Consider the following 12,536-nt stretch of genomic DNA (forward strand, 5'->3'; position numbering starts at 1 on the left):
TGTCCCTCAAAAGCTCATATGTGAGACAGTGCAAGAAAGTTTAAAGGAGAAATGATTGGGTTAAGAGTGTCTTAACTGAGTCAGTGAATTAATCCCCCATGGGATAAACTAAGTGATAACTGAAGGCTAGCAGGGTATGGCTGGAGGAGTTGGGTCCCTGAGGGCATGCCTTTGGGGTATATTTTGTTTCTGGCAGGTGGAGTCTCTCTCTGCTTCTGATCATCATCTGAGTTGCTTCCCACTTCCATACTTTTCAACCATGTTGTTCTGCCTCACCTCAATCCCCGAGGAATAGGGCCAGCAGTCTATGCATGGAGACCTCTGAAACTGTGAGCCCCCAAATTAACTTTCCTCTTCTACAATTGTTCTGGTCAAGTCTTTTAGTCAAAGCAGCAAAAAAGCTGACTAATCTACAACTGAAACAGTACTCTTTTGAGCTTAAATTGAAGGAACATTAAAACTTTGTAGACTGTGACTTGGGTTCCGAGTTCCCTTTCAAACTTTATTATGAGTAATCCTCATACTGATGCCCAGCCACCAGTCTTCTGCTTTCTGTAGCTTCCACCTTGTAGGCTGCTGCTTTGCCATTGGCTTTGCTGATGTGGTCCTGTGGGAAATGCAATCCATTGCCAACTTCCAAGGCCCTCTCACCAGAGGGAACTTCACATGAAATCTGGATCATACCTCAAGTCTCAGCTGTCTAGAGAGTCTGTCTTATGATTTGGATGTGGAATATCTCCCAAGGGTTTGCGTTTTGAGGGCTTGGTCCCCAGTACAGCAATGTTCTGAGGGAGGGCTCTTGGGCTGTGGTTGGGTCACAAGAACTGTGACCTCAAGAATGGGTTAATCTTGTGATGAGTTTGTAGCTAATGGCATTATGGGATGTGACTCAAACTTCAGGTGGGCTCTAGATGGAGGAAGTAGGTCACTAGGGTGTGATCCTGCCCCTTCCTCCTCCTTCTCTCTCTCTCTCTGTCTCCTGGATATCACAAAGCGAGCAGCTTTCTTTCTACCATGAGGTTTCTACCTCACCACAGAGTTGAAAGCTGGAGCCAGCCTACCATGGATGGAATGAAATCTCTGAAACTATGAGCCAAAATAAATATTTCCTTCTCTAATTCTTTTTTTTTTTCAGTTATAGCATCACAGTGATGAAAGCTGACTAACCCAGCCCCATAGCTGGTTTTGTGCTCTGCTATTATCCTTTTGACATCCTTGATAAATTTATTTTGAACATTTGTTTTGGAAGAAAATTCTAATGGGAAAACACAGCTTGTCCAGGGGTAGAGAAAATATGTCCAACATACCTCCTCTTCTGTGCTGCCCCAATCCCACACAGGTTTGTGTAGCCCCTGAGCACAGAGCAGGCCGGAGGACAATGTGTAGGAGTTCCGAGACTCCAAGTGAGAGTGAGTGTAGGTGGGTTATGTCTGTAACTGCGTGGGGTGCCATGGGTCAGGGTTGGGCCACACTTCCTGTTTGAACCAGGACCTGCTTCCAATACTAGAAGAAACACGAATAAGTGATCAAGAAACACTGATCTGTTGCTTCCCTACTGTGAATCAACCAGTTACATTAGAAATGATGGCACAGAAGGACAGAAAAGGGTAAGGCAAACTAGAATTTCCTTTCATTTTTCCAGTCCTTGGTTTCTCACAGTGACCTAAAGGTAGAAACTATTGTTAGAATGTACACACGTCAGGAAGTGAAATAAAAAGTTGATGTGTAGTTTCTACTATTTTGTTACGAATAGAATACATATGCAAAAGCTTGCATATATTAGTTACGAAATATAAACAGTATAATTTTGATGATTCCACATGTGAGCTAAAAATCAGTGGTAAAATTCATATTAATAGTTCCAAATTTTGATTTCACTTTACTTAGAACATTAATTAGCAAACAATGGTGAGAAATAAATGTTTGTTGTTTAAGCCACCCAGTCTATGGGATTCTTACTATAGGAGCTTGATCTAGGACACCTACTAATCTCAGTTCCTATGAGCCTTTCATTTTCATTCTTAATGAAGACAGGCTGAGAACAGCCTACATGTGTCCAGGGTTGTTTTTTTTTTTTTTTTTTTAACAACAACAACAACAAAGACAGCTCCTCCAGCCTCTAGCCCTATCATTTCCTACTAGCAAGGACCTAACCCAATCTCTCAAGACAGTGAAGGAAACAAGAGGCAAGTATCACATTAACCATTCCTTTATTTTCCTATTAGCTCCTAAGTCCAATATTCTCATCTCAGATTACCCTTAAAACAAAACAAAACAAAACAAAAACAATAAAACAAAACAAAAAACTTTGATGATCAACCAGAATAAGCAGACAGAGAAGGCAGTCTGGGACCCACCTCAGAAATAGCTCTGACTCAGATCCAGTCCAGTCAGGCCACCCTCTAAGTTTTAGAACAGTATTACTTTCTCTTTTTCCCCCCAAGATAATAGTAATAATTAAAGTTAACCAAATTAAGAGAGAATTGATAGACAACTCCGCAATCAACATCTTGAGGAAAACATAGTCATGCAGATTTTTAGAGTCAGGCTTTTAAAAATATAATAAACCTTTGGTCCGCAGCTCTCATTGAGGTCTCCCTGAAGACTGGCCTGTGTATGATTTCAGTACAAGCTAGAGTTTTAGTAATTAAGCACATACTTCCAGCAAAGCAAGGGCAAACAAGGGGCTGGGTCACTCATTAGGTGGAATAATAAATGGCTGGCCTTCATCCATCAGCATTGCTGAAATTAGGACTTGTTAACAGAACTGCTGTTGGTACACAACCTTGTTCATGACCACATTTGGTAGATCAACTTAGAACATGAATTTTAGTTATTTTTAGAGGAAAGCAATTAGTTAGTTAAAAGCATGCCATTTCCCAGCAAGATTTAGGTAATTTTGCAATCTTCTCTAATGTTAATAGCTTAAATATTTACCAGGGGCTTTTGGGCAGTTCCCATCTTTCATTGGAAAACTTTGTACTGAACCTCTCCATATGGGTCAGAGTCCTCACTCAGCAGGTAATTCCAGGATCAACAAAATTCCTGAGTTAGCTACATCCTCTGTTTTTTTCCCTTTCTTGCTTTCAGCACAGGAAAGACTCAGAGTCACCCTGTTTGGCTCTCTGTAGACGCCACAGGTAACATTTTGTGGAAGGAATCAGAAATCACTAATTGAAAGGATCTCCCTGCAACCCATTTTTACTATAAAATAACCATGGAAAGCTCTCCTTAGGAGAAGGAACAGATGGCAGTCACTTTAAAGCATCGATGCCAGTCTAGCATGAGATGTGACAGGAACAGGTCGACCTCACAGGATTATGGTACCAATGGAATAAAGGCACTTTGTAAAAATGGTGAAGTACTTCACACACAAAAAAAGTTCAGCTTTTAACTTAGATGTATTTGATGCCTAAATGAAACCTCTTTCTAGGATAACAGAGTTCCCTCAAAATGTAGTACTTCTGGCACACAGATATGAATACCATTGCTACTAAAGAGACTGAAGAACAGATCTATCCCTGCTTTGGGAGACACTTTAGTAAATGCCCCTTCTGCCTGGCCAACAGTGGTTTCTAAACCTATCCTGAGAAGAATGTCCTCCTCTTGCATACACAAGCAAGGATTAACCTCCAGAAAAATCTCACGAATTCAGCCCCATGGAAATAGCACCCAGCCTCAACTAGTTAGACACATGGAGAGCACCTGGAGAAGCAAAGTAATAGGTGCAACACATTCTTATCAACATCCTTCTCCAGTTCATCCTCATCTCCTGGATGCTGTTTTTATGTGGATTTTGTTCCCCTACATTCCACCTCACTCTTGTCAGAAAGAGACCAAGTGCTTCAGATAAGGATAAAAAAAAGGCACTACTACCAAACATCCCATAATAGGATGCACCAAAAGATGCCTCCTCCCTACACGTGTCTTATTATTTACAGAAGTTAGGTGCGACACTAAGACATCTACGTCCAAGCAAGGTCTACCTTAGGATTTCCTCTTTCTTCTTCTTTTTTAATTAATTATTTTTTTGAAAAGCAAATTTCTTTTTAATATTTTTAGTTGTCAATGGACCTTTATTTTATTTATTTATATGTGGTGCTTAGAACCCAATGTCTCACACATGGTAGGCAAGCACTCTACCACTGAGCCACAATCCCAGTATCCACTTTCTCTTTCTTGTAGTACCATTGGTTATGTTTTGTTTTTGTAGTGCTGGGAGTTAAACCCAGGGTCTTACCTATGCTAGGGAAGTTCTCTACCACCGAGCAACACCCTAACCTATTCCAGGTCTTCTGGAAATAAATGAGAGCCTTGAATCTTGCACCAGTGTCTTAGGGTGTCCCAAGAAAACACCTGATCGTTAGCCTGCCCACATCACACTGCAGGTCTCCTGAGGAGCTTGAATCTGCCTCACTTGGTCCCCACAGTTGTATTTTGGTGGGGTCAAATAGGACTAAATAAACTGTGAGCAGTGGCAAAGGTTAAATTGGGCCAATACTGTACCAATAATTTTTTTTTTTCTTTTTACTGGACATCAGTGGAAGTTGTTCTGTGCAGGTCTAATCTACTGAACTCCATTAAACTCCCAGGAAGGGAGTGTGTGGAGGCCTGAGAGAAGAAAGTGAGGCATTGACAGAGAATGGATAAGAATTTACTCCTGGTTCAATTTCATGAATTTATAATTTTAGTCATCTTTGTGACAATCCAGAATGTACTGTAACTAACATTGACTCAACTTTCATTGGTACACTTTAAGTCTTAACCAGCACAGACTATCAATATTAGAATATTAGGTTATAGAACCCCCAAAGAGAGATTAATTAACACATGAGCTTTTGCCATTCCAGTTTATTGAAATGAGTAAATTTATAGCTTTATTTGCATACAGAAAAGTGCACAAGAAAACAAGTATGTACAGAACAGTTGTGTGGCTGATCATCATTTTCAAAAAAAAAAATTCAACTACCTAGTTATCTCCAGTTTAGCATGTTTAGGTATTTGGACTTTTAAAGTACTATTTCAAGTCTGTGTTTATATGACTCAGTAGGAAGTCAGACAGAAATTTATGCCATATATAATCAGCTATTACCATTAAACATAAAACCACAGGACTTCAGCTGGACTACTTGGGGCTAATCAACAGAAGCTCACAAGGCCACCGTGTTGCTTAAATCCTGATCAGCTGTCCTCTTCTTCCACCTAAGGTAACATTGTATGTGGTTGAGTAGGACCCACAAAAACCTGAGCATTAAGGTCCAAGAGATAACATTTAAAAAATCCAACATAAATCTTGTTTTGGCAAGAACAAACCCTTCAGAACTGTGCTAATAATAGGACTGAAAATGAACTGGGAAATTTTCCAAGGTTATGAGGAGGAAAAAAATTGCAGACATTAGATTTTTGATGATAACCCCCAATACTTGTCCATCACCTTTTCCCCTGCTATTTATCTTCCTACTAACAAAGAGACTGTGGCTTCAAGAAAGTTTTCCAGTTACATGATAAAGGCCTAGCATGGCCCCCAGTAAGAACTCAGTGTGTCTGGCACAGTTACTGCTCTTCAGAATACTGTCCTTCACTGCTGAGTTGAGATCAATTTCTCTTCCACATTAACTGCTCTTCTGGAATGTCAGCTCAAGAGGAGGGTTGCCCCGTCCACAGGAAGGATACAGGTTATAACTATTTGCAATTCTACTTTCTGGGACTAGCAATTACCAAGGAGAAACACAGGCCCCAGATCTGTGAATCATTCTTTCTTTTTTTGCCCATTAAAGTCTTTGCTTGCAAAAGGGAAGTAATGGTACATGAAGCCAGGAAAAAAAATAGACATGAAAGACCATCAGAGAAAGAAGGCAAAGAGAGGTTAATTATATTTTCCCCTCGTCTGCAATAGCTAACAGGAGATTAGGAAAAAGACAATCTTGGCCTTGGAGAACCTGATCTTTAGAATGAAGAGAAACTATTATCTTTAAAAAAAAAAAAAGATCCTTAGATATATAAGGAGGAGTTGGACTTGCTTCCATTTTATTTTAAAAATTATCTGTCAGAGATGGTCTGAAACAAGGGCCTTGTCCTACTAGAATCTTTAGGTTATAGAACCCCCTAATGACTTTGTGCAGCAAGGACTTGGAAATTTGCTGAAAACAGGGTGTGATATGAGGGACTGTGGTGGCTGCATCTCCCAACCAGAGTGAAGAAAGTAGAATGTCCTGGAAGGTTCTAGGATCACGATAGGCAAGGACTCAGTAGGGAAACTACTTCATTTACATTTAAAACTATAGAGTTTGGGAACTTAATTTACTTAAAGCCATAGATTCAGTTTAGCTTTAGCCTAGACAGAAAGTGAAAGGCATTTTACAAGTGGAAGAGGCAATGAGAAATAAGGCAACAGATAATCCATCAAAGCTGGGACAAGGACAGAAGTCAGGACGCATCTGGCTATTAGCTTTGTCCTTGACTACGAAGGCCAACCTTTATGTTCCTCTGGATAGTCAGCATTCCAAGTTCCTAAAGAAATATGGGGAAGAAAAAAAAAACTTGCAATTAGAAATTTTGGATTGAAAACCATGTATTAAATATAAAGTCACTGCATCTCCTAGGGCTGATGTGAGGATGGAATAAGAGAGTAAATACAGAACATGTGATGACATGATTAACATCAGTGCTCAAACAACATCCGCTATTTTCTCCTATGACCATTCTCCCCATGGACTCTGCTAATTTAACAGGTTGTTATTATTATCCCTGTTAATCACTGATTGTGCCTTTAATCAATTAAACTTCATCATAGGTGTGCATGTAGAGGAAAGCACATAATATACATAGGATTTGGTGTTCTCCATGATTCCAGGCATCCACCTGGGGGTATTGGAGAATATCCTGTGGGTAAGCAGGGATGAGGGAAGAATACTGTTAACCTAATCCTATTGTTGACATCACATTTAGGATATTATCTATTGAACATAATCTAATTATAGATGGATCAAGAAATAGTTTAGTGGCCTTGTTTGTTTCCCCTTCATTCTTTATATTGTTTTATCCCAACCAGTTTTACCCTACCTCCTCTAAAATGGAGATACATGTCTACCTTCAATCTTTCAAGATCAGAACCCAGTTTCTGCCATTTACTATTGAAAAAATAGTAGGTTACACTGAGTCTTCTCAGGGATTTGGTTGCAGGTAGTTATTCCTAACACTTGTCTACAATAAAATCCACTGGAGAAGACGAATCCACTTTCTCACTCATTTCCTCTTTCACTGCATCTAAAGGTGATATTAACAGCTGTCACTGCTTTCACAGTTAATCCCATCAGGCTACACTGCAGGCTAATCAAGATTGTCACAAAGAAAGAAATGGTATCTGTTTAGCAGACTTGTTTGTTGACTTCAGAAAGTCATTAGAACTTGAAGCTTAGAGGAAACAATGTTATTACTAGGATACTTTGTAATCACTTCAATATGAATGTAAAAAAAACCCTAGAAAACCCCAAATATATGTTATATTAAGTTTTACATACAGAACTGAAATATCAAAACTATGAGATGAAATAGAAATTCATTTCCCATAATTATATTATGATTTTTTTAGAATTTTGCTCTCAACTTCCAAGTCTATCGTTATTGAATTAGCAACCTATAGCTTTCCATGTCCAGTATTTCTAAATTACAAATATTAAACTCTTCCTAACTTTAAAATCAAAATCACACCCTTTTTTCCAATGTCATCCTCTCTCACTGTTCCCCAATCTTCACCATGATAAACTTAAATAGCCATTTTCTACTTACATAAGTTAGGCAAAAGGATTTCCAAAAGGATCCCTATGTACATCAGAACATTTGGGTTGAGAAGCCACCTAAGGAGAAAAACCATCCAGGCAACAAATACAATTATAGTTATAAGACAAAATAAATAAATAAATAAATAAATAAACAAAACTTATCATAAGATTTCTTAAATTCCTTTAGAAATCACTTAGGTCATATACCAATCAGACATTGTACAGGTTTACAATTATTTTGTGCCCCTCTGCTTGTAGAGGGTTATATATGTTATTTATTCATAATTAAGACTCAGGTAAATTACATTTGCTTCCCCCAATGGGAAGTATTATTTTATGAGCTATAAAACCATGGGTAGGAAATAAAGATTTTAAATTTTTAAAAAGTTTTAAAAATAGTACTTTGATTTTCTCCCCAAATCCTTTCAGAAGCTAGATTGAATGAAACATGAAGGATGTTCTCTATTTAATAGTTTCTAAGTAGTTCCTGTAAAAGTAGTCTTACCCCAGCCTGAATAGATGGTTATACTGCAATAGTTCTCAGAATTAAGTCTTAATGAAACAGGTTTTATCACCAAAAAGCTATTATGTATTATTAGACATAATTAACTTTGGAGGCTGTAGCTTAATGTTACTTAAACTTCGGAGCAATGACTTTTAGGAATTGATACTTACAGAGGGTTGTGATGAACTGAAGGGATCCTTAGAGAAAGGGTTCTCAAATGCATTGTTAGCAGATTTGGTAACTGGCAGGGTACCCTGTCTGGGAGATGGCTTTGGTGGTTCTAGAAGGTGAAAAATCCAAGCAGTCAGTAGACAAATATAACACATAGCCTCCACAGTTACTATCTCTGAAATTTAGTTCCATACTTCTGAAATTTACATCAGTGGATTAAAAATCACCACCAAATACTAGATCTCTCAATGGTTACTAAAGGAAATTCACCCTTATCAGAAGAGAAAGCTATGTGTATTATCTGAGGTGGAAGAAATTTTGTAATTCTCTTGTTGAAGGCCCTGGAATATTGATGAGGCTTTATTATACATACAGTCCTCCAAATTCCACAATCCATTGCATTTTGATAGCTCTTGGCAGGTCTTTTAAGAACTGTCACTAGAGGGCAGCATTATACTATCCCTTAGAATCTGCCTAGCTAAATGATTGGCTCATAAATAAATAAATAAATAAATAAATAAATAAATAAATAAATAAATCTCCATAACCATTGAATATCAAAAGAAGCCAGAGTAGGGCTACTGGTGGGTGGGGGAGGTCTCTTCTGAGTGACCTGAGGAACCCTTATAGGTACAGTTGGCAGAGAGATGAGTAGCTTACCATTGATCTTGTTCAATAGTTGATTCGCATCAAAATCATCATGGTCTGCATTCTCCTGAGGAATGCCAACTTTATTGTTGAAATAACTAGAGAAGGCACTTGAAGTCCCAGAGGGAGGCTGCTCTCCCTTCCTGGCGGGCACAGCAGGTGGCTGCCGCAGTTGGAAGTCCTTAAACATTTCTTTCACTTCCTTGACTTCTTTATCTCCAAGTGGGTCTAAGGCGGTGAAGGCATCACTAGGAATGTCCTTTGGAGGGCCTGTTCTAGGAGGTGGCTGAGGAGGAGTGACCAGGGGAGAGGACAGCATAGAGGAGGATTGAGCAGACATAGCAGGAGGGAAAATATTGCTCTGAAAAGGGTTCCCCAAAGGACTTGTTGATGACCAATTGTTGGGTGCCACAGCTGTAGAGGAGCCCCAGATGGCAGGGGCTGGAGGGGTATTTGAGGCCCCGAAGGATGAAGGCTGGGTCCAACTTTGAACCACTGGGCTTGCACCAAAAACCATTGGCTGGCTGAAACCTGTAGGTTGGCCACCCATCATGGCTCCTGGGATCATTGACGTAGACTGACTGAAGACCACCGAGGGGTTCCATAGTCCCGCCTGGGCAGGTGTGACTGGCACACCACCTGAAAGAAGAGGGGGAAAAATACTCCTCAGGAGTCAAGCCTGGAGAGGATTCCTGAATTTAAAAAGCACGACTCTCCAGGGAGCATTTACAGAGCATCCCCAGGGCAAATACCTTCATTAAGCCTTGAAGCTAGCATGGAAATAAAGATTAAATTACTCTGAAGGTTAACTAGCTAATACAGCATAACTAGCATTTGAGTGCTGGTTGCATTTTTTAGGTTTACATGGTCTTTCCACTATGTTTTCTACCTTCCTCATTAGAAGGATAATACAATCCACAAGTACTGATCGTAAATAAACTGATATATCTGAAACAACTAGGTCAGAGCCTGTCAATAGCAGGAACTAATTTGTTGAGTGAACATAATTTGTGTTCACAAACCACATTGATTATTAAATAGTTATTTAAGATAATTCATTGGACTCTCTGAGTCATCAATTTGACCTTTGCATTGAGCAGCTGGTTTTTGTCTGGAGACTTATGGAAACCAGCTATCACGTATGTGCATAAGGCCCCAATGTGCGTTCATCCTGAAGAAACCATTTCAAAGTTTCCTTGCTTTTTATTGTTGACACAGCTATATAAAGGGAAGATAAAATTTAGCTGATGCCAAGATAGTTTTAGACTTTTATATGTAAAGATGGAGGAAAAGATATTACCCTAGGAAAGCTGTTTCAAATAAAAGTGTTTCCTGCCATGTGTCACTCACTAAACCTTGCCAGACTATTTAAGTGAGAAAGGGAGGAGAGAAGACAACAGGAAACAAAATGCTCCCCTGGTAAGAAATGGCCTGTGTCAGGGCACGTGATCTTGGGTCAATGGCTCCTTTGCTTGCGTCCTTGCCGAGGTCATTGGGAATTACTTAAATCACAAAAATCCAAATCTCTTAAATTTCACTGTCTCTTGAGAGACTTATTCCTGCATCTTGTTCTAATATACAGGGCATTTTCTTTTCTGCCTCTGGCCAAGTATATTAATGAATAAGTCTAACTGTCACCACTGAAAAACACCCTCAATTCAGCCTCATACTTTTTCATGAATGATGCTGATGTTCTGCTTTTGAAACCTATTTGCTTTGAGGTTTGGAGAATAGCATTCTTTACCTATGAATTTTCTAATCCAAGTAAGAAAAGGCCATTAAACTTGGGCGAGGAATACTTTTGCTTCCAGAGTGATATATACTTTAAAAGAATGTTATTTGGGGGTGATGTAGCCAGATATTCTCACTTAAATCTTCTTAGTATTTGCATCTTCTATGCCTAGGAATGTGGCCATCTGGCCAGAAATAAATTCATTGTTCTCACAGAGTGGCAGGTTTCAGAAGAGGTTCCTTCACTTAATCAATGTTCTTATTTTCAAGGATAAAGAATACAATTAAAATTGGATAAAGAATCAATATTCTTATTTTCAAGGATAAAAAAATACAATTAAAATTGGGGTGGTCACAGTCTGTGACCATAGGGACAAGTTCAGGCACATGGGTACCAAACCCAATACCCTATCCTCTCACTCTGCCTCATTGACAGGAAGGTGCAAGACTTTTTGTTGTTGTTGTTTCCTAAATGGTATATTAATTCAAATTCTAATTTAACTGACACATAAGTTAGACTTTATAACAAATCAATGGACAGGTTCTCTTAGATTCTATAACATAGGCCCTAAAAGCAGATTTAGTTTGAACAATAATTGCCATTGTTTTAAAAGAAATGTATTGAAATTTCATTAAAGGAAGCCAGAGTCCCTCACTAATAGTATCTACCAATTAGATGTGCAAGAAAAAGGAAGTCAAATTTTATCATCTTTTATGTTGAACCACTTCCCATTCCTTAGGAAAACTCATGGCTTTGGTCATAGATCATGTCAGTGGGAGTGGTGTTTATAAAAGAGAGAAATATGATATTTGCCAGGAATTAAAGGCTCTCCCAGGATATGCTTATGCCAGCCTTCATTTCCACCCACCAGATTGTACACAATTGTGTTTCCGAAACATTTATGGCCCAGCTGGAGAAAGTAGGGACAAGAACTAAAGAAAAAGGGCGTGTGGGCATGAAACACTGATTTTATTACCTTCTGAAGCTAGATCAAGACACAGGGCAGCAAGTCAAAGCAGAGGGCTCAGCTTTGTATAATGCCCTCTCCCCACCCCAGCTCCAGGGGAGACAGTCCCCCAGCTGGGTCTAGCGGAAGCCAGACCTACAACCTTCCATGGTTTGGCGGAGTATCTCTGCTGGTGGACAGGGGCTATACTGTAGAGCTCAGTTTGAGTTCCATGTCCAAACTTGGAAGAATCATCAGTATTCTGCAGTTGTATACCCCAAGGCCTCAACAGGGGCACCTAGCCAAAAAGCTTCACTTCGTCTGAATAAATTAACAGTTATAGGGTCCAGCTGTATTTTCAGGCTGACTTGTTAAATATTGGCTGTAAAAATTCCTCAGGGCATTGATATTAGACTACAAAGCCCTGGGATGTGATCTAGTCACAGCACTGCATGCAAGTTCTCTGCCATCCTGTAAGAGACAAACACCTACCTATTCCACTTGAGGGTGTAGGAAAAAGAGCAAAAGAGGAAGGGGAAGACCCCCAGAGACACAAAGTGTTTAGGGAGAGCCTCTTGATGGTGTCAATGCCAAGCAGAGACAGACCTGGAACACATTGGCTTCTTATACTCACATGGATTTCAGCCACTCACTACCCTCTTTCTTGCAATCCCCCTCCAGATATGATTAAACAGATTTACTGTGGTAGATCTAAAATATTTTCCTTTTCAGTTAGGAAAAGAGGGGGAAGAG

At 39.4% G+C, this 12,536-nt stretch overlaps 1 protein-coding gene across 5 annotated transcripts in view; it reads right to left on the reverse strand.

The window, feature by feature from the left end:
- Positions 1-2,102: 2,102 nt before the first annotated feature.
- The window catches only part of DAB2 (DAB adaptor protein 2), a 55,512-nt gene continuing 45,078 nt past the window's right edge, over positions 2,103-12,536 (reverse strand). For 2 of the 5 annotated variants that reach the window (XM_081283323.1, XM_081283322.1), the window contains 4 exons: positions 9,118-9,744; positions 8,457-8,566; positions 7,789-7,856; positions 2,103-6,510 (listed from right to left, as the gene is read on the reverse strand). In XM_081283323.1, coding sequence (XP_081139449.1) covers positions 7,794-7,856; positions 8,457-8,566; positions 9,118-9,744 — 800 coding nt within the window. In that variant the 3' untranslated portion in view covers positions 2,103-6,510; positions 7,789-7,793. The remainder of the gene's footprint in view (positions 6,511-7,788; positions 7,857-8,456; positions 8,567-9,117; positions 9,745-12,536) is intronic. The other 3 variants (XM_081283319.1, XM_081283320.1, XM_081283321.1) reach the window with 2 other exon arrangements.

This window comes from Spermophilus citellus (assembly GCF_964194105.1).
Source record: "Spermophilus citellus genome assembly, chromosome: 1".
NCBI classification, from domain to species: domain Eukaryota; kingdom Metazoa; phylum Chordata; class Mammalia; order Rodentia; family Sciuridae; genus Spermophilus; species Spermophilus citellus.